This window comes from Rutidosis leptorrhynchoides, chromosome 3 (genome assembly GCF_046630445.1).
Source record: "Rutidosis leptorrhynchoides isolate AG116_Rl617_1_P2 chromosome 3, CSIRO_AGI_Rlap_v1, whole genome shotgun sequence".
Lineage (NCBI taxonomy): Eukaryota > Viridiplantae > Streptophyta > Magnoliopsida > Asterales > Asteraceae > Rutidosis > Rutidosis leptorrhynchoides.
In genome coordinates this window covers 34,558,024-34,576,982 of record NC_092335.1, presented here as the reverse complement: position 1 = coordinate 34,576,982, position 18,959 = coordinate 34,558,024, and the positions used below count along the sequence as shown (strand labels likewise).

General features: G+C 35.9%; 1 protein-coding gene across 1 annotated transcript; it reads right to left on the bottom strand.

Annotated features, from left to right (window-relative positions):
- Window positions 1-15,911: 15,911 nt before the first annotated feature.
- On the bottom strand, window positions 15,912-18,322 carry LOC139895928 (AAA-ATPase At3g50940-like). Its single transcript, XM_071878476.1, has 4 exons — window positions 18,087-18,322; window positions 17,087-17,944; window positions 16,520-16,940; window positions 15,912-16,064 (listed from the first exon to the last, which is right to left on the bottom strand). Exons 1-4 carry the CDS (start codon window positions 18,255-18,257, stop codon window positions 16,039-16,041), a joined length of 1,476 nt encoding a protein of 491 aa, XP_071734577.1. The 5' UTR covers window positions 18,258-18,322; the 3' UTR covers window positions 15,912-16,038.
- Window positions 18,323-18,959: the final 637 nt, after the last annotated feature.

Sequence of the window (18,959 nt, the reverse complement as noted above, 5' to 3'; positions counted from 1 at the left end):
ACCAGATACTCAATACATCCTGGAACGGGGAAGATGTACAAGGATCTCAAGAAACATTTTTGGTGGCCGGGTATGAAAGCCGATGTTGCTAAATACGTAGGAGAATGTTTGACGTGTTCTAAGGTCAAAGCTGAGCATCAGAAACCATCAGGTCTACTTCAACAACCCGAAATCCCAGAATGGAAATGGGAAAACATTACCATGGATTTCATCACTAAATTGCCAAGGACTGCAAGTGGTTTTGATACTATTTGGGTAATAGTTGATCGTCTCACCAAATCAGCACACTTCCTACCAATAAGAGAAGATGACAAGATGGAGAAGTTAGCACGACTGTATTTGAAGGAAGTCGTCTCCAGACATGGAATACCAATCTCTATTATCTCTGATAGGGATGGCAGATTTATTTCAAGATTCTGGCAGACATTACAGCAAGCATTAGGAACTCGTCTAGACATGAGTACTGCCTATCATCCACAAACTGATGGGCAGAGCGAAAGGACGATACAAACGCTTGAAGACATGCTACGAGCATGTGTTATTGATTTCAGAAACAGTTGGGATCGACATCTACCGTTAGCAGAATTTTCCTACAACAACAGCTACCATTCAAGCATTGAGATGGCGCCGTTTGAAGCACTTTATGGTAGAAAGTGCAGGTCTCCGATTTGTTGGAGTGAAGTGGGGGATAGACAGATTACGGGTCCGGAGATTATACAAGAAACTACCGAGAAGATCATCCAAATTCAACAGCGGTTGAAAACCGCCCAAAGTCGACAAAAGAGCTACGCTGACATTAAAAGAAAAGATATAGAATTTGAAATTGGAGAGATGGTCATGCTTAAAGTTGCACCTTGGAAAGGCGTTGTTCGATTTGGTAAACGAGGGAAATTAAATCCAAGGTATATTGGACCATTCAAGATTATTGATCGTGTCGGACCAGTAGCTTACCGACTTGAGTTACCTCAACAACTCGCGGCTGTACATAACACTTTCCACGTCTCGAATTTGAAGAAATGTTTTGCTAAAGAAGATCTCACTATTCCGTTATATGAAATCCAAATCAACGAAAAACTCCAATTCATCGAAGAACCCGTCGAAATAATGGATCGTGAGGTTAAAAGACTTAAGCAAAACAAGATACCAATTGTTAAGGTTTGATGGAATGCTCGTAGAGGACTCGAGTTCACCTGGGAGCGTGAAGATCAGATGAAGAAGAAATACCCGCATTTATTTCCAGAAGATTCGTCAACACCTTCAACAGCTTAAAATTTCGGGACGAAATTTATTTAACGGGTAGGTACTGTAGTGACCCGAACTTTTCCATGTTTATATATATTAATTGAGATAGATATTTACATGATTAAATGTTTCCAACATGTTAAGCAATCAAACTTGTTAAGACTTGATTAATTGAAATATGTTTCATATAGACAATTGACCACCCAAGTTGACCGGTGATTCACGAACGTTAAAACTTGTAAAAACTATATGATGACATATATATGGATATATATATATATATATTTAACATGATACTATGATAAGTAAACATATCATTAAGTATATTAATAATGAACTACATATGTAAAAACAAGACTACTAACTTAATGATTTTTAAACGAGACATATATGTAACGATTATCGTTGTAAAGACATTTAATGTATATATATCATATTAAGAGATATTCATACATGATAATATCATGATAATATAATAATTTAAAATCTCATTTGATATTATAAACATTGGGTTAAAAACATTTAACAAGATCGTTAACCTAAAGGTTTCAAAACAACACTTACATGTAACGACTAACGATGACTTAACGACTCAGTTAAAATGTATATACATGTAGTGTTTTAATATGTATTTATACACTTTTTAAAGACTTCAATACACTTATCAAAATACTTCTACTTAACAAAAATGTTTACAATTACATCCTCGTTCAGTTTCATCAACAATTCTACTCGTATGCACCCGTATTCGTACTCGTACAATACACAGCTTTTAGATGTATGTACTATTGGTATATACACTCCAATGATCAGCTCTTAGCAGCCCATGTGAGTCACCTAACACATGTGGGAACCATCATTTGGCAACTAGCATGAAATATCTCATAAAATTACAAAAATATGAGTAATCATTCATGACTTATTTACATGAAAACAAAATTACATATCCTTTATATCTAATCCATACACCAACGACCAAAAACACCTACAAACACTTTCATTCTTCAATTTTATTCATCTAATTGATCTCTCTCAAGTTCTATCTTCAAGTTCTAAGTGTTCTTCATATATTCTACAAGTTCTAGTTACATAAAATCAAGAATACTTTCAAGTTTGCTAGCTCACTTCCAATCTTGTAGGGTGATCATCCAACCTCAAGAAATATTTGTTTCTTACAGTAGGTTATCATTCTAATACAAGGTAATAATCATATTCAAACTTTGGTTCAATTTCTATAACTATAACAATCTTATTTCAAGTGATGATCTTACTTCAACTTGTTTTCGTGTCATGATTCTGCTTCAAGAACTTCGAGCCATCCAAGGATCCTTTGAAGCTAGATCCATTTTTCTCTTTTCCAGTAGGTTTATCCAAGGAACTTAAGGTAGTAATGATGTTCATAACATCATTCGATTCATACATATAAAGCTATCTTATTCGAAGGTTTAAACTTGTAATCACTAGAACATAGTTTAGTTAATTCTAAACTTGTTCGCAAACAAAAGTTAATCCTTCTAACTTGACTTTTAAAATCAACTAAACACATGTTCTATATCTATATGATATGCTAACTTAATGATTTAAAACCTAGAAACACGAAAAACACCGTAAAACCGAATTTACGCCGTCGTAGTAACACCGCGGGCTGTTTTGGGTTAGTTAATTAAAAACTATGATAAACTTTGATTTAAAAGTTGTTATTCTGAGAAAATGATTGTTATTATGAACATGAAACTATATCCAAAAATTATGGTTAAACTCAAAGTGGAAGTATGTTTTCTAAAATGGTCATCTAGACGTCGTTCTTTCGACTGAAATGACTACCTTTACAAAAACGACTTGTAACTTATTTTTCCGACAATAAACCTATACTTTTTCTGTTTAGATTCATAAAATAGAGTTCAATATGAAACCATAGCAATTTGATTCACTCAAAACGGATTTAAAATGAAGAAGTTATGGGTAAAACAAGATTGGATAATTTTTCTCATTTTAGCTACGTGAAAATTGGTAACAAATCTATTCCAACCATAACTTAATAAACTTGTATTGTATATTATGTAATCTTGAGATACCATAGACACGTATACAATGTTTCGACCTATCATGTTGACACATCTATATATATTTCGGAACAACCATAGACACTCTATATGTGAATGTTGGAGTTAGCTATACAGGGTTGAGGTTGATTCCAAAATATATATAGTTTGAGTTGTGATCAATACTGAGATACGTATACACTGGGTCGTGGATTGATTCAAGATAATATTTATCGATTTATTTCTGTACATCTAACTGTGGACAACTAGTTGTAGGTTACTAACGAGGACAGCTGACTTAATAAACTTAAAACATCAAAATATATTAAAAGTGTTGTAAATATATTTTGAACATACTTTAATATATATGTATATATTGTTATAGGTTCGTGAATCAACCAGTGGCCAAGTCTTACTTCCCGACGAAGTAAAAATCTGTGAAAGTGAGTTATAGTCCCACTTTTAAAATCTAATATTTTTGGGATGAGAATACATGCAGGTTTTATAAATGATTTACAAAATAGACACAAGTACGTGAAACTACATTCTATGGTTGAATTATCGAAATCGAATATGCCCCTTTTTATTAAGTCTGGTAATCTAAGAATTAGGGAACAGACACCCTAATTGACGCGAATCCTAAAGATAGATCTATTGGGCCTAACAAACCCCATCCAAAGTACCGGATGCTTTAGTACTTCGAAATTTATATCATATCCGAAGGGTGTCCCGGAATGATGGGGATATTCTTATATATGCATCTTGTTATTGTCGGTTACCAGGTGTTCACCATATGAATGATTTTTAACTCTATGTATGGGATGTGTATTGAAATATGAAATCTTGTGGTCTATTGTTACGATTTGATATATATAGGTTAAACCTATAACTCACCAACATTTTTGTTGACGTTTTAAGCATGTTTATTCTCAGGTGATTATTAAGAGCTTCCGCTGTCGCATACTTAAATAAGGACAAGATTTGGAGTCCATGCTTGTATGATATTGTGTAAAAACTGCATTCAAGAAACTTATTTTGTTGTAACATATTTGTATTGTAAACCATTATGTAATGGTCGTGTGTAAACAGGATATTTTAGATTATCATTATTTGATAATCTACGTAAAGCTTTTTAAACCTTTATTGATGAAATAAAGGTTATGGTTTGTTTAAAAATGAATGCAGTCTTTGAAAAACGTCTCATATAGAGGTCAAAACCTCGCAACGAAATCAATTAATATGGAACGTTTTTAATCAATAAGAACGGGACATTTCATCAATAGACCACAAGATTTCCGTTTATAAATATATGTACACTCGCAAGTGCATAAACGTATTCTATAAGTTGTAGGCACCCGGTAACAAGCCTTAACGTTCATGTTTTACCCTCTGAAGTACACCAGATCAGGTGTGTTTAAAATAACCTCGAAGTACTAAAGCATCCCATAGGCAGGATGGGGTTTGTCAGGCCCAATAGATCTATCTTTAGGATTCGCGCCTACCGTACATAGACAAGTAGTTTAATGTTACCAAGCTAAGGGTATATTTCTGGTTTAAACCCACATAGAATTAGTTTTAGTACTTGTGCCTATTTCGTAAAACATTTATAAAACAGCGCATGTATTCTCAGCCCAAAAATATATATAAAAAGGGAGTAATGAAACTCACCTTTGTAGCCCAATAAACAATTCACGTAGACGTAACCAATACTCGGAATGCAGGTAACCGTAGACCTCATCCTAAAGAATATATTTTGGTTAATAAATGTCTAACAACCCGAAATCCCAGAATGGAAATGGGAAAACATTACCATGGATTTCATCACTAAATTGCCAAGGACTGCAAGTGGTTATGATACTATTTGGGTAATAGTTGATCGTCTCACCAAGTCAGCACACTTCCTGCCAATAAGAGAAGATGACAAGATGGAGAAGTTAGCACGACTGTATTTGAAGGAAGTCGTCTCCAGACATGGAATACCAATCTCTATTATCTCTGATAGGGATGGCAGATTTATTTCAAGATTCTGGCAGACATTACAACAAGTATTGGGAACTCGTCTAGACATGAGTACTGCCTATCATCCACAAACTGATGGGCAGAGCGAAAGGACGATACAAACGCTTGAAGACATGCTACGAGCTTGTGTTATTGATTTCGAAAACAGTTGGGATCGACATCTACCGTTAGCAAAATTTTCCTACAACAACAGCTACCATTCAAGCATTGAGATGGCGCCATTTGAAGCACTTTATGGTAGAAAGTGCAGGTCTCCGATTTGTTGGAGTGAAGTGAGGGATAGACAGATTACGGGTCCGGAGATAATACAAGAAACTACCGAGAAAATCATCCAAATTCAACAAAGATTGAAAACCGCCCAGAGTCGACAAAAGAGCTACGCGGACAGTAAAAGAAAAGATATAGAGTTTGAAATTGGAGAAATGGTCATGCTTAAGGTTTCACCTTGGAAAGGCGTTGTTCGATTTGGTAAACGGGGGAAACTAAATCCAAGGTACATTGGACCATTCAAGATTATAGATCGTGTCGGACCAGTAGCTTACCAACTGGAGCTACCTTAACAACTCGCGGCTGTACATAACACTTTCCACGTCTTAAATTTGAAGAAATGTTTTGCTAAAGAAGATCTCATTATTCCGTTGGACGAAATCCAAATCAATGAAAAACTTCAATTCATTGAAGAACCCGTCGAAATAATGGATCGTGAGGTTAAGAGACTTAAACAAAACAAGATACCGATTGTTAGTTCGATGGAATGCTCGTAGAGGACCCGAGTTCACCTGGGAGCGTGAAGATCAGATGCAGAAGAAATACCCGCATTTATTTCCAGAAGATACGTCAACACCTCCAACTGCTTAAAATTTCGGGACGAAATTTATTTAACGGGTAGGTACTGTAGTGACCCGAACTTTTCCATGTTTATATATATATTAAATGAAATTGTTATTTACATGATTAAGTGTTTCCAACATGTTAAGCAATTAAACTTGTTAAGACTTGATTAATTGAAATAGGTTTCATATAGACAATTGACCACCCAAGTTGACCGGTGATTCACGAACGTTAAAACTTGTAAAAACTATACGATGACATATATATGGTTATATATATAGTTAACATGATTTTATTATAAGTATGTATCTCATTAGGTATTTTAACAATGAGTTATATACATAAAAATGAGACTATTAATTTAAGAAACTCGAAAACGATATATATAACGATTATCGTTATAACAACGTCTTACTAGGTACATATGAATCATATTAAGATATTGATATACTTGGTTAATTATGTTAAATGATAAGTAAATATATTATTAAGTGTATTAACAATGAAATACATATGTAAAAATAAGACTACTAACTTAATGATTTCGAAACGAGACATATATGTAACGATTATCGTTGTAACGACATTTAACTGTATATATATCATACTAAGATATATTATATATCATAATATCATGATAATATAACAATTTAACATCTCATTTGTTATAATAAACAATGGGTTAACAACATTCAACAAGATCGTTAACCTAAAAGTTTCAAAACAACATTTACTGTAACGACTAACGATGACTTAACGACTCAGTTAAAATGTATATACATGTAGTGTTTTAATATGTATTCATACACTTTTGAAAGACTTCAAGACACTTATCAAAATACTTCTACTTAACAAAAATGCTTACAATTACATCCTCGTTCAGTTTCATCAACAATTCTACTCGTATGCACCCGTATTCGTACTCGTACAATACACAGCTTTTAGATGTATGTACTATTGGTATATACACTCCAATGATCAGCTCTTAGCAGCCCATGTGAGTCACCTAACACATGTGGGAACCATCATTTGGCAACTAGCATGAAATATCTCATAAAATTACAAAAATATGAGTAATCATTCATGACTTATTTACATGAAAACAAAATTACATATCCTTTATATCTAATCCATACACCAACGACCAAAAACACCTACAAACACTTTCATTCTTCAATTTTATTCATCTAATTGATCTCTCTCAAGTTCTATCTTCAAGTTCTAAGTGTTCTTCATAAATTCCAAAAGTTCTAGTTTCATAAAATCAAGAATACTTCCAAGATTGCAAGTTTACTTCCAAGTTTTCTAAATCCATTCCAAGTAATCATCCAAGATCAAGAAACCTTTGTTACTTACAGTAGGTTATCTTTCTAATACAAGGTAATAATCATATTCAAACTTTAATTCAATTTCTATAACTATAACAATCTTATTTCGAGTGGTAATCTTACTTGAAATTGTTTTCGTGTCATGATTCTGCTTCAAGAACTTTCAAGCCATCCAAGGATCCTTTGAAGCTAGATCTATTTTTCTCATTTCCAGTAGGTTTATCCAAGGAACTTGAGGTAGTAATGATGTTCATAACATCATTTGATTCATACATATAAAGCTATCTTATTCGAAGGTTTAAACTTGTAATCACTAGAACATAGTTTAGTTAATTCTAAACTTGTTCGCAAATAAAAGTTAATCCTTCTAACTTGACTTTTAAAATCAACTAAACACATGTTCTATATCTATATTATATGCTAACTTAATGATTTAAAACCTGGAAACACGAAAAACACCGTAAAACCGGATTTACGACGTCGTAGTAACACCGCGGGCTGTTTTGGGTTAGTTAATTAAAAACTATGATAAACTTTGATTTAAAAGTTGTTATTCTGAGAAAATGATTTTTATTATGAACATGAAACTATATCCAAAAATTATGGTTAAACTCAAAGTGGAAGTATGTTTTCTAAAATGGTCATCTAGACGTCGTTCTTTCGACTGAAATGACTACCTTTACAAAAACAACTTGTAACTTATTTTTCCGACTATAAACCTATACTTTTTCTGTTTAGATTCATAAAATAGAGTTCAATATGAAACCATAGCAATTTGATTCACTCAAAACGGATTTAAAATGAAGAAGTTATGGGTAAAACAAGATTGGATAATTTTTCTCATTTTAGCTACGTGAAAATTGGTAACAAATCTATTCCAACCATAACTTAATCAACTTGTATTGTATATTATGTAATCTTGAGATACCATAGACACGTATACAATGTTTCGACCTATCATGTCGACACATCTATATATATTTCGGAACAACCATAGACACTCTATATGTGAATGTTGGAGTTAGCTATACAGGGTTGAGGTTGATTCCAAAATATATATAGTTTGAGTTGTGATCAATACTGAGATACGTATACACTGGGTCGTGAATTGATTCAAGATAATATTTATCGATTTATTTCTGTACATCTAACTGTGGACAACTAGTTGTAGGTTACTAACGAGGACAGCTGACTTAATAAACTTAAAACATCAAAATATATTAAAAGTGTTGTTAATATATTTTGAACATACTTTGATATATATGTATATATTGTTATAGGTTCGTGAATCAACCAGTGGCCAAGTCTTACTTCCCGACGAAGTGAAAATCTGTGAAAGTGAGTTATAGTCCCACTTTTAAAATCTAATATTTTTGGGATGAGAATACATGCAGGTTTTATAAATGATTTACAAAATAGACACAAGTACGTGAAACTACATTCTATGGTTGAATTATCGAAATCGAATATGCCCCTTTTTATTAAGTCTGGTAATCTAAGAATTAGGGAACAGACACCCTAATTGACGCGAATCCTAAAGATAGATCTATTGGGCCTAACAAACCCCATCCAAAGTACCGGATGCTTTAGTACTTCGAAATTTATATCATATCCGAAGGGTGTCCCGGAATGATGGGGATATTCTTATATATGCATCTTGTTAATGTCGGTTACCAGGTGTTCACCATATGAATGATTTTTATCTCTATGTATGGGATGTGTATTGAAATATGAAATTTTGTGGTCTATTGTTACGATTTGATATATATATAGGTTAAACCTATAACTCACCAACATTTTTGTTGACGTTTAAAGCATGTTTATTCTCAGGTGAATACTAAGAGCTTCCGCTGTTGCATACTAAAATAAGGACAAGATTTGGAGTCCATGTTTGTATGATATTGTGTAAAAACTGCATTCAAGAAACTGATTTCGATGTAACATATTTGTATTGTAAACCATTATGTAATGGTCGTGTGTAAACAGGATATTTTAGATTATCATTATTTGATAATCTACGTAAAGCTTTTTAAACCTTTATTTATGAAATAAAGGTTATGGTTTGTTTTAAAAATAATGCAGTCTTTGAAAAACGTCTCATATAGAGGTCAAAACCTCGCAACGAAATCAATTAATATGGAACGTTTTTAATCAATAAGAACGGGACATTTCACCAGTCATGTGCTAAACATATGAGGGCAAAATTGTCATTTTATGTTTTCTTCCTCTACTTACATCTAATTATTATCCTACTGATGCTGTTGAATTATTGTTTCCTTCAGACTGATTTGTCCTTTCACATAATTCTCGAGGGTATTTTGGTCATTTTTCCTTCCTCGTATATAAAGAATTTAGACTTCTTTTTTGACATTCATGGACCAGATACCAAGCACATTTTGGTGGGGGGTTCTAAACCCTTCGCCTGAACTCTTTGATTACATCTCAATTTTTAGGGTTTTCTTCACCTTGATTTCGTTCTTTCATCGATCGAATCCTGACACCTTTGATTGTTATTTCGGCGGCTCAAGGCTGTCTGATTTGTTACGGTTACTTTTTGCCGTCTGGATGGTTGTTGGTCTTGATTTTGGCCGTCAGGTTGTTGGGCAACGTGATTCTTACCAACTCATTGTTTGAGTTCAATAATCATTCTTTTCTTAGGCAAATTATGAAAATACCCCTACACATATGGGATGTACATCGGTTTACTTTGTACTAAAATTAGAAACTTTGCAAAAACATTGAGTAATGGTCAACCAAAATTCAATAAAAGCCTAATTTTATCCTCAGTTACTCCACCTCCCAGCAGATACACTTGCCAAAATTCTTGATCTCCAAAAATTGACAACTGAATCTATTTTTGGGAGATCAATCCAATCGTTACATCATCTCCGTCTGAACTTTCTAAGCCGAGGTTATCATTTCTTCATAGTTAATCATTTTTCGATGCTGTCAATGCATCTTTTATCTGTTAGGATATTAGGACCCAAACAACGCTAGTAATTCTACAAGATTACTAGCCGAGTAGTGATACTATCAAGATCACTCAAACCCACTTAATGAACGAAAGATAATAAATGCGAAAAAATAAATCGACACAAGATATAACGTGGTTATATGCAATCGTTGTGATTGCTTTAGTCCACGGACCAACTAGAGAGTGTTTATTTTCTGAATATTTGTATGTGGTGTGTTACAATTGCATACAATGAGTTCTATATATAGGAGAGAACAAGAACAACCAAACTTCAACTTGAACTTTAAGTGTGCTAGTAATCATCAACTTAGAACCAACTAGTCATGCTTTACACCTTGTATTGGCATGATCACAGCCCTAATTTTAGGTGTAAAGTATCCAACTTTGCACCAAAAGTGAAAGGTAGGCTAAGCATGCTCGGATGTCAAGTGTGCAAGTTGACAACTTGCTGACAGGCAGGCGATGCGCCGCATCACCAAGGAATGTGCCGCATCCCTTTGCTTTCCACGAATGCAGATTCAAGAACTGGCATCAGATGCGCCGCATCTGAAGGAGATGCGCCGCATCTCTGCCCTTTGATGCGCCATATCAGCTTGAAACGCCGCATCCAAAACCTTCGAACAATTTTGCTTGCATAGATGCGCCGCATCCACCTATGATGCGCCGCATCACAGCCCAGATTCAGTTTTCTTGTTTGTTTAACGACTCCATACTCCAATAAATCTCCCACTTGGAGACTTTGAACAAACTCCAATTATATCAATGAATTAACCAAGAACATTAAACCACCTTCGATTACCGCCAAATACCATTTGGAACACGCACACTCAACACATACTTCAGATGAGTAGACTTTCGATAAAAGGTCTTCAATACTACTTGTTAAACTTGTAACACCATTCAAATCTATAGCTGGGGTCTTCTCTCATCAATTCTTGAGAAGACCAATTGAGGTAATGCAAAACCTCAATTTTTCCGGCGTGACCACCTTAGTAAACATATCGGCAGGATTCTTCGTACCAAGGATTTTCTCCAAGAATAAAGTGCCATCATTTATATGTTGTCGAATAAAATGATACCTTATCTTGATGTGTTTCGTACGACTATGAAACACCGGATTCTTCCCAAGATGAACCGCACTTTGATTATCACAATACAAGATGCAATAGTCTTGTCTTTTACCCAACTCGTCTAAGAAGTTCTTCAACCACACTAGCTCTTTAGAAGCTTCCGCAATAGCCATGTATTCGGCTTCGGTGGTTGACAAAGCAACACTCTTTTGCAATCGAGATAACCAACTAATCGCCGTCTTCCCCATTGTGAAAACATAACCCGTAGTACTTTTCCCCGAATCATCACATCCACCCAAATTAGCATCCGCATAACCTTTAAGCATGGGGTTGTTTTTTGAAGAAACACAATCCCATATTAGAAGTACCTTTCAAATAACGAAGCAACCATTTGACCGCTTCCCAATGCTCTTTTCCCGGATTAGACATATAACGACTTATAACTCCTACTGCTTGAGCAATATTGGGTCTTGTACAAACCATGGCATACATAATACTACCCACAGCCGATGCATATGGAACCTTTTCCATATCCTTCTTGTCTCTTTCCGTCTTTGGTGATTGACTTTTCGATAGTTTTAAGGTGCTTCCCAAAGGCATAGAACGAGCCTTTGAATCTTCCATGTTGAATCTCTCTACTACTTTCTCAATATATTTGGATTGAGACAAGTATAGAGTACCATTCACACGATCACGCACAATACTCATGCCAAGTATTTTCTTAGCACTACCAAGATTCTTCATCTCGAATTCTCGGGAAAGTAATCCCTTTAACTTGTTAATTTCGGACATGTTAGAACCTGCAAGCAACATGTCATCAACATACAACAATAAGATTATGTAAGAAGACTTGAATTTCTTCAAGTAGCAACAATGATCCGCTTCACATCTTAAGAAACCAATCTTCTTCATAAACTCGTCAAACTTCAAGTACCATTGTCGAGGTGCTTGCTTCAATCCATACAAACTTTTCTTTAGCTTACAAACCCACTTCTCTTTACCCTTTACCTCAAAGCCCTCGGGTTGCCTCATGTAGATCTCTTCAACAAGATCACCATGTAAGAATGCAGTTTTTACATCTAGTTGCTCAAGATGTAAGTCTTCGGATGCAACCATCGAAAGTACCAAACGGATAGTAGTCATTTTAACTACCGGTGAAAATATCTCTTTGTAGTCAACCCCTTCCTTTTGTTGAAAGCCTTTGACTACCAAACAAGCCTTGTACCTTCTCTTACCATCTAACTCATTCTTGATTCTATACACCCATTTGCTTTGCAATGCCCTTTTATCATGAGGTAACTTCACTAGTGACCAAGTCTTGTTCTTCTCAAGTGATCCCATCTCTTCTTCCATGGCAAGCTCCCATTGTATGGATTCTTTTATTTTTCTTGCATCAAAGTAACTTTCGGGTTCACCATTCTCGGTATAGAGCAAGTAGTTTGCTGATGGAGAATACCTAGGATTAGGTTTGGGCACTCTAATCGAGCGTCTTGGTGTAGGAGTAACCGGAATGGTTGGACCAGTTTCATTTGTGTCCTCCTCATCACTAGAACTCGCACTATGTTCGGAATCATCACCGCTTTCTGAATCATCCCCATCATTAGCATTTTTCGACGCCTCACCGTTTGTTGGCAATTCATTGTTTCCTGTACTCCCACTAGAACCTGCAAGATCATCAATAGAAACATCGTCAAAAGTAACATGATCCGGTTTAGGACTCCCCGTTTCCGGTTTGCCATAGACCGAATCTTCATCAAAAGCAACGTCGCGCGAACGAATCACTTTTCTAGCCTCGTTGTCCCAACAACGATAGCCCATTTCATTCGACCCGTAGCCTATGAAAATACACTTCTTTGACTTAGCTTCAAGCTTGTCTTTATCCGCATCTTTGGTCTTCACATATGCATTACACCCAAAGATCCTAAGGTGACCATAACTCACCTTCTTACCTTGCCATTCTTCCCCGGGAATTCGGAAACCCAACGGTGTTGAGGGTCCCCTATTTATCAAATAAGCCGCTGTATTAACCTCATCCGCCCAAAACATTTTAGGCAAACCGGCATGTAGTCTCATACTCTTAGCCCTTTCATTTAACGTACGATTCATACGTTCGGCAACCCCATTGTGTTGCGGTGTCTCCGGTACCGTTTTCAACATTCTAATACCGAGCTTTGCACAATGGTATTTAAACTCAAGACTACCATATTCCCCTCCATTATCCGACTTCAAGCACTTGACTTTCAAGTTAGTTTCATTTTCTACCATAGCTTTCCACTTCACAAAAGTATTAAACACATCGGATTTAGCTTTAAGAAAATAAACCCATACCTTTCGAGTGGAGTCGTCAATGAAGGTGACATAATAGCGAGAACCTCCATGTGATTCTACATTGGTTGGACCAAACACATCCGTATGAACGAGCTCCAATTTCTCCAACTTAGGTGCATTCCCCGATTTTCCAAAAGTCACCTTCTTTTGCTTCCCATAGACACATGGTTCGCAAAACCCAAGTTCTACCTTTTTCAAATCTGGAATTCTCCCACTCGAAACAAGCATCTTCATACCCTTCTCACTCATATGCCCGAGTCTTCGGTGCCATAGAGTTGATTCGGACTCAACATTAACCGTAGCAACCACCGTATCTTCATCAAACACTTCAACTACATAAAGAGTTCCCTTTTTATATCCACGAGCCACAACACAACTAACCTTAACCACCTTTCATTGGCGGTTTTCAAAAGTAACCGCGTTACCTTCATCATCTAATTGACCAACCGAAATAAGTTTCCTTTTCAATTTAGGAATGTACCTTATGTTCTTCAAAGTCCAATTAGAACCAAGAGTAGTCTTCAAAACAACATCTCTAATGCCCTCTATGTTGAGTTGCTTGTTGTCTGCCAATCTCACCTTGCCTTGATATGAACGAAAATTCTTCATCATGCTTTTGACATGAGTAGCATGAAACGAAGCTCCCGAATCCAAAATCCAAGACTCCATAGAATTTTCAACACTACACAAAAGTGCATCATCAATTTCCCCTTCGGCCAAGTTTACACCTTTCGCGGAACCATTTATGCAATTCCTTTGAAAGTGCCCTTTTTGATTGCAACCCCAACAAGTAACTTCACTTCTATCTTTCGATGAATTCCTCTTCTTAGACTTCTTCCTACCCTTCTTCTCACCGCGTTCAAATTTTCTACCCCGGTTGTCGGTACTTAACAAAGAACCGGACGTTGATTCTCCCGAGTTTCTCCTACGAGTATCTTCACCAAGAATCAAATCCCTTATAGCTTCAAACGCTAGCTTAGTAGTTCCCGTAGAGCTACTAACTGTGGTAACCGTACCCGACCAACTTTCCGGTAATGATGAAAGCAAGATAAGTGCTTTTAGTTCATCATCAAACTTAATCTCTACCGATTCAAGCCTTGGAACGATATTATTAAATTCATTGATATGATCCGTTGCACTCATACCTTCCTTCATCTTAGTATTGAACAATTGACGCATGAGAAATACCTTATTTGCAGCTGTAGGTTTCTCATACATGTTAGAGAGTGCTTTCAAGCAAGCAAACGTCGTCTTCTCATTCACAACATTGTATGCAACGTTCTTAGCAAGTGAAAGACGAATAGCACCCAAAGCTTAACGATCCAAAAGCGTCCAATCGGCATCGTCCATGCTTTCGGGCTTGGTCTCTAACAAGGGTTGGTGTAGCTTCTTTTTATACAAGTAATCTTCAATTTGCATCTTCCAAAAGCCAAAGTCTCTCCCATCGAATCGGTCGATTCTAAACTTCCCATCTTCCGCCATCGTTCCCTTAATGAAACCTTGTGCTCTAGATACCAGTTGTTAGGATATTAGGACCCAAACAACGCTAGTAATTCTACAAGATTACTAGCCGAGTAGTGATACTATCAAGATCACTCAAACCCACTTAATGAACGAAAGATAATAAATGCGAAAAAATAAATCGACACAAGATATAACGTGGTTATATGCAATCGTTGTGATTGCTTTAGTCCACGGACCAACTAGAGAGTGTTTATTTTCTGAATATTTGTATGTGGTGTGTTACAATTGCATACAATGAGTTCTATATATAGGAGAGAACAAGAACAACCAAACTTCACTTGATCTTCAAGTGTGCTAGTAATCATCAACTTAGAACCAACTAGTCATGCTTTACACCTTGTATTGGCATGATCACAACCCTAATTATAGGTGTAAAGTATCCAACTTTGCACCAAAAGTGAAAGGTAGGCTAAGCATGCTCGGATGTCAAGTGTGCAAGTTGACAACTTGCTGACAGGCAGGCGATGCGCCGCATCCCTTTGCTTTCCACGAATGCAGATTCAAGAACTGGCATCAGATGCACCGCATCTGAAGGAGATGCGCCGCATCTCTGCCCTTTGATGCGCCATATCAGCTTGAAACGCCGCATCCAAAACCTTCGAACCATTTTGCTTGCATAGATGCGCCGCATCCACCTATGATGCGCCGCATCACAGCCCAGATTCAGTTTTCTTGTTTGTTTAACGACTCCATACTCCAACATTATCTGCGTATATTTTGTTCATAATTAGCAATTTTGGTTTTCATTTGATTTAGTTAGTTGATCATTCACCTTTCTCCCTGTGTATATATTTCATGAATGATTTGGATATGATATAATATTTGATCGATCTGTGTTTTAAATTTATTTGCATTTAAAGGGCATGTTGTATGATTATAAAACTCAGTTAATCATAGGTCATAGATTCATATCAAAATATACAAGTTATGCATACTCTTTAATGGAATAGACGGGTGCATTTTTAAAAAAATGAACTATGATGGAAAAATAAATGGATTAAAAGTCGCCCAAAGTGTATTTAAATTGCATCAAATCCCCTAATTTGGCTTGCTTTCATTTTGATTATTGACAAGAACTAAAAGTAATCAAGGTACATTGTGATTCTTAATAATCTGCTCATAAAATTAAGTATCGAGCAGTTTAGTTAAAAACTTCATTACCATTCTCAATCTGTTTCTTTTCATTCTCTTTTGCAAGCATTTCATCTTTCTTTACTTTGGACTCTTCTTTCTCCTTCCTCTTAACATCAAAAAACTCAATGAGCCCCTTAAGCGCCACGCCAGGGTCGTTATCCTTGAGAAGTTGCTCTGCCACCTCAGCAGGGGTAATCTCCACCTCGTCTATCAAATCTTCAATTTCTTGAAAAAGTTTGTGTTCGGTGATACGAAGATAGTTTGAAGTTAGTAGACGGAAACCATTCGACGTGCAATACGACAAATGGATGTGAACGTCCATACGACCTGGCCGAAGAAGTGCAGGATCTAGCTTGTCCTTTCTGTTTGTCGTAAAAATGATGATCCTTTCGTCTCCACAACTTGACCATAACCCGTCTATGAAATTAAGAAACCCTGATAGTGTCACCTAATCCACACAATTGTTGTTAAATATCTCATTTCCGTACATCACAATTTCTAAACTTGCATATTATAAATTAACCTAATGTGAGCTTAATTGCTTATAATTATTAAAATTAGGATTTAAATTTGTCCTAAAGAAGAAGTACTAACCTTGTTTTCTTCCTCATAACTCCGCCTTTGGTTTCTTTGAGCTAAAACTTGTGCGGATTCAGTATCATCCCGATCATGCAACTCAACGGAGCAATCAATATCCTCAATCACAAGTATCGAACGGTTAGCAGTTGCCACCAACAACCTCCTCAACTCGGAATTTGAAGTGATATTAGTCAACTCCAAGTCATATATATCAAATTTCAAGTAATTCGCCATAGCTGCAATCAAGCTTGATTTTCCTGTCCCAGGTGGGCCGTACAACAAATATCCTCTCTTCCATGCCTTTCCCACTTTTCGATAATACTCTCTTCTACTCAAAAACTGATCCAAATCTTTAATCACTTTCTCCTTCATGCCACTCTCCATTGCAACTGTAGCAAAGCTCGCCGGATGGTCAAGATTGACCGAAGTCCATGCTGTTGGATACCTCGTATAACTAGTCTTTCGTTCGACCGTAAACAACTTCACGGTTTTCTCTTGCTGTTTCCTTGTTTTCGCATCGGTTACTATATATGGTATGTAGTCGTTCAGCGCTAGATCTTTATGTTTTCGATGAAATGTTAGTTCTAACGATCGAAGATCAGATCTTGTAGTCCGACCGGTTTCATCATGAGTGTAGTACTCTCTAGATGGTTTCTTTTTTTGTACAAGTGACCAAGTAAACTTAGCACCCTTATAAGTATCCGTATACTCTTCATTGATTTCCATTGCCACGTGGATTTGTGTTTCGTTGGGAGATTTAGTTACCTTTAAACGGTCGACATGGGATGAGATCCGAGCTGCGAGATAACTCTGTGTCGCGGTATATATTTCGTTGTCGCTGAAGCCCTCAAACTCGTAAATCACCATGGTCAACTGCCGGCCATCAAATTCAATACTAAAAATCATTGATCATTGTATTTTTATAAAAAAGAAATAACCAAATAGATAAATTAGAGTTCGATCTTATTATTATTATTATTATTCAAAATTAATCTAAAACTCGATCAATATTTACCTGAGTGGAGAACTTGTTGATGAAATGACGAAAGGTGAGGTAAAAGTAGTCACGGAGTTCGGGTGGTAAGTAATCCTGAGAAACGCTGCGAACGACCATCGCGGCGGCAGCGACGGAACCTACGGTGGAGATGATTGTTTTGGCCGTCGTGAGTTTCGATTCCGTTGACATTTTGGAATATATGGTCGTTGCTGCTAAGGAAATGAGGGTGTAATGGTGTGTAGTATTTCTATACATTTATTATGATGATGACTTACAGACATAATTATTTTTTTCTATTGTACAATAATGCTAGAAAATAAATATTACATTGACTTTTGACTATTAGCGTTTTGGTTGGGTTGGTAAATAAAATAGTAGACGCACTCTCATTGGTGGACGTATGACTCACGGTAGATATAAACCTTGAACAGCAGCTAGCAATAGTTAAAAAAATGTATAGTTTTTATCACGGTTACAGGTTTATTTAGTTATAATAAAGAATGATTGACGTTAGAAACAATAGTTGTACTAGAAAATACACATAATTACAATTTCTTCACATGCAATTCACAGTCTCATCTTAATCTTAATTTACAATTACAAATAAACTATATTAGATACTCTCTTCCCTCCTTCAAAAACTAATGCACTCTTCAAAATAAACCATGAACAGCTGGAAATAGCTTATAAAAATTAAAAATTCTTATAACTTTGTATATTGTAATGGAGTTAAAAAATTGCAAAAAGCTATAGCTATTGCACTCTTGATCCTCCTTTTTTATAACTACGTTTTTTCTTTTGCTGTTCTGAGCAAAAGATTAGTGCCAAACGGTACTTAGTTGATCATTTGAGACAGAAGGTTCAAGTTTTGAGATGTGATAAATGCGCGTA

Bases quoted from the DNA above. Each gene is read 5' to 3' on its own strand.
- LOC139895928 (XM_071878476.1), bottom strand. From the start codon at position 18,257: ATGTCAACGGAATCGAAACTCACGACGGCCAAAACAATCATCTCCACC. The intron at 17,945-18,086 runs GTAAATATTGAT...GATGGCCGGCAG, and splicing joins TCAACAAGTTCTCCACTCAG to TTGACCATGGTGATTTACGA. The intron at 16,941-17,086 runs GTTAGTACTTCT...TGTGTGGATTAG, and splicing joins GTTATGAGGAAGAAAACAAG to GTGACACTATCAGGGTTTCT.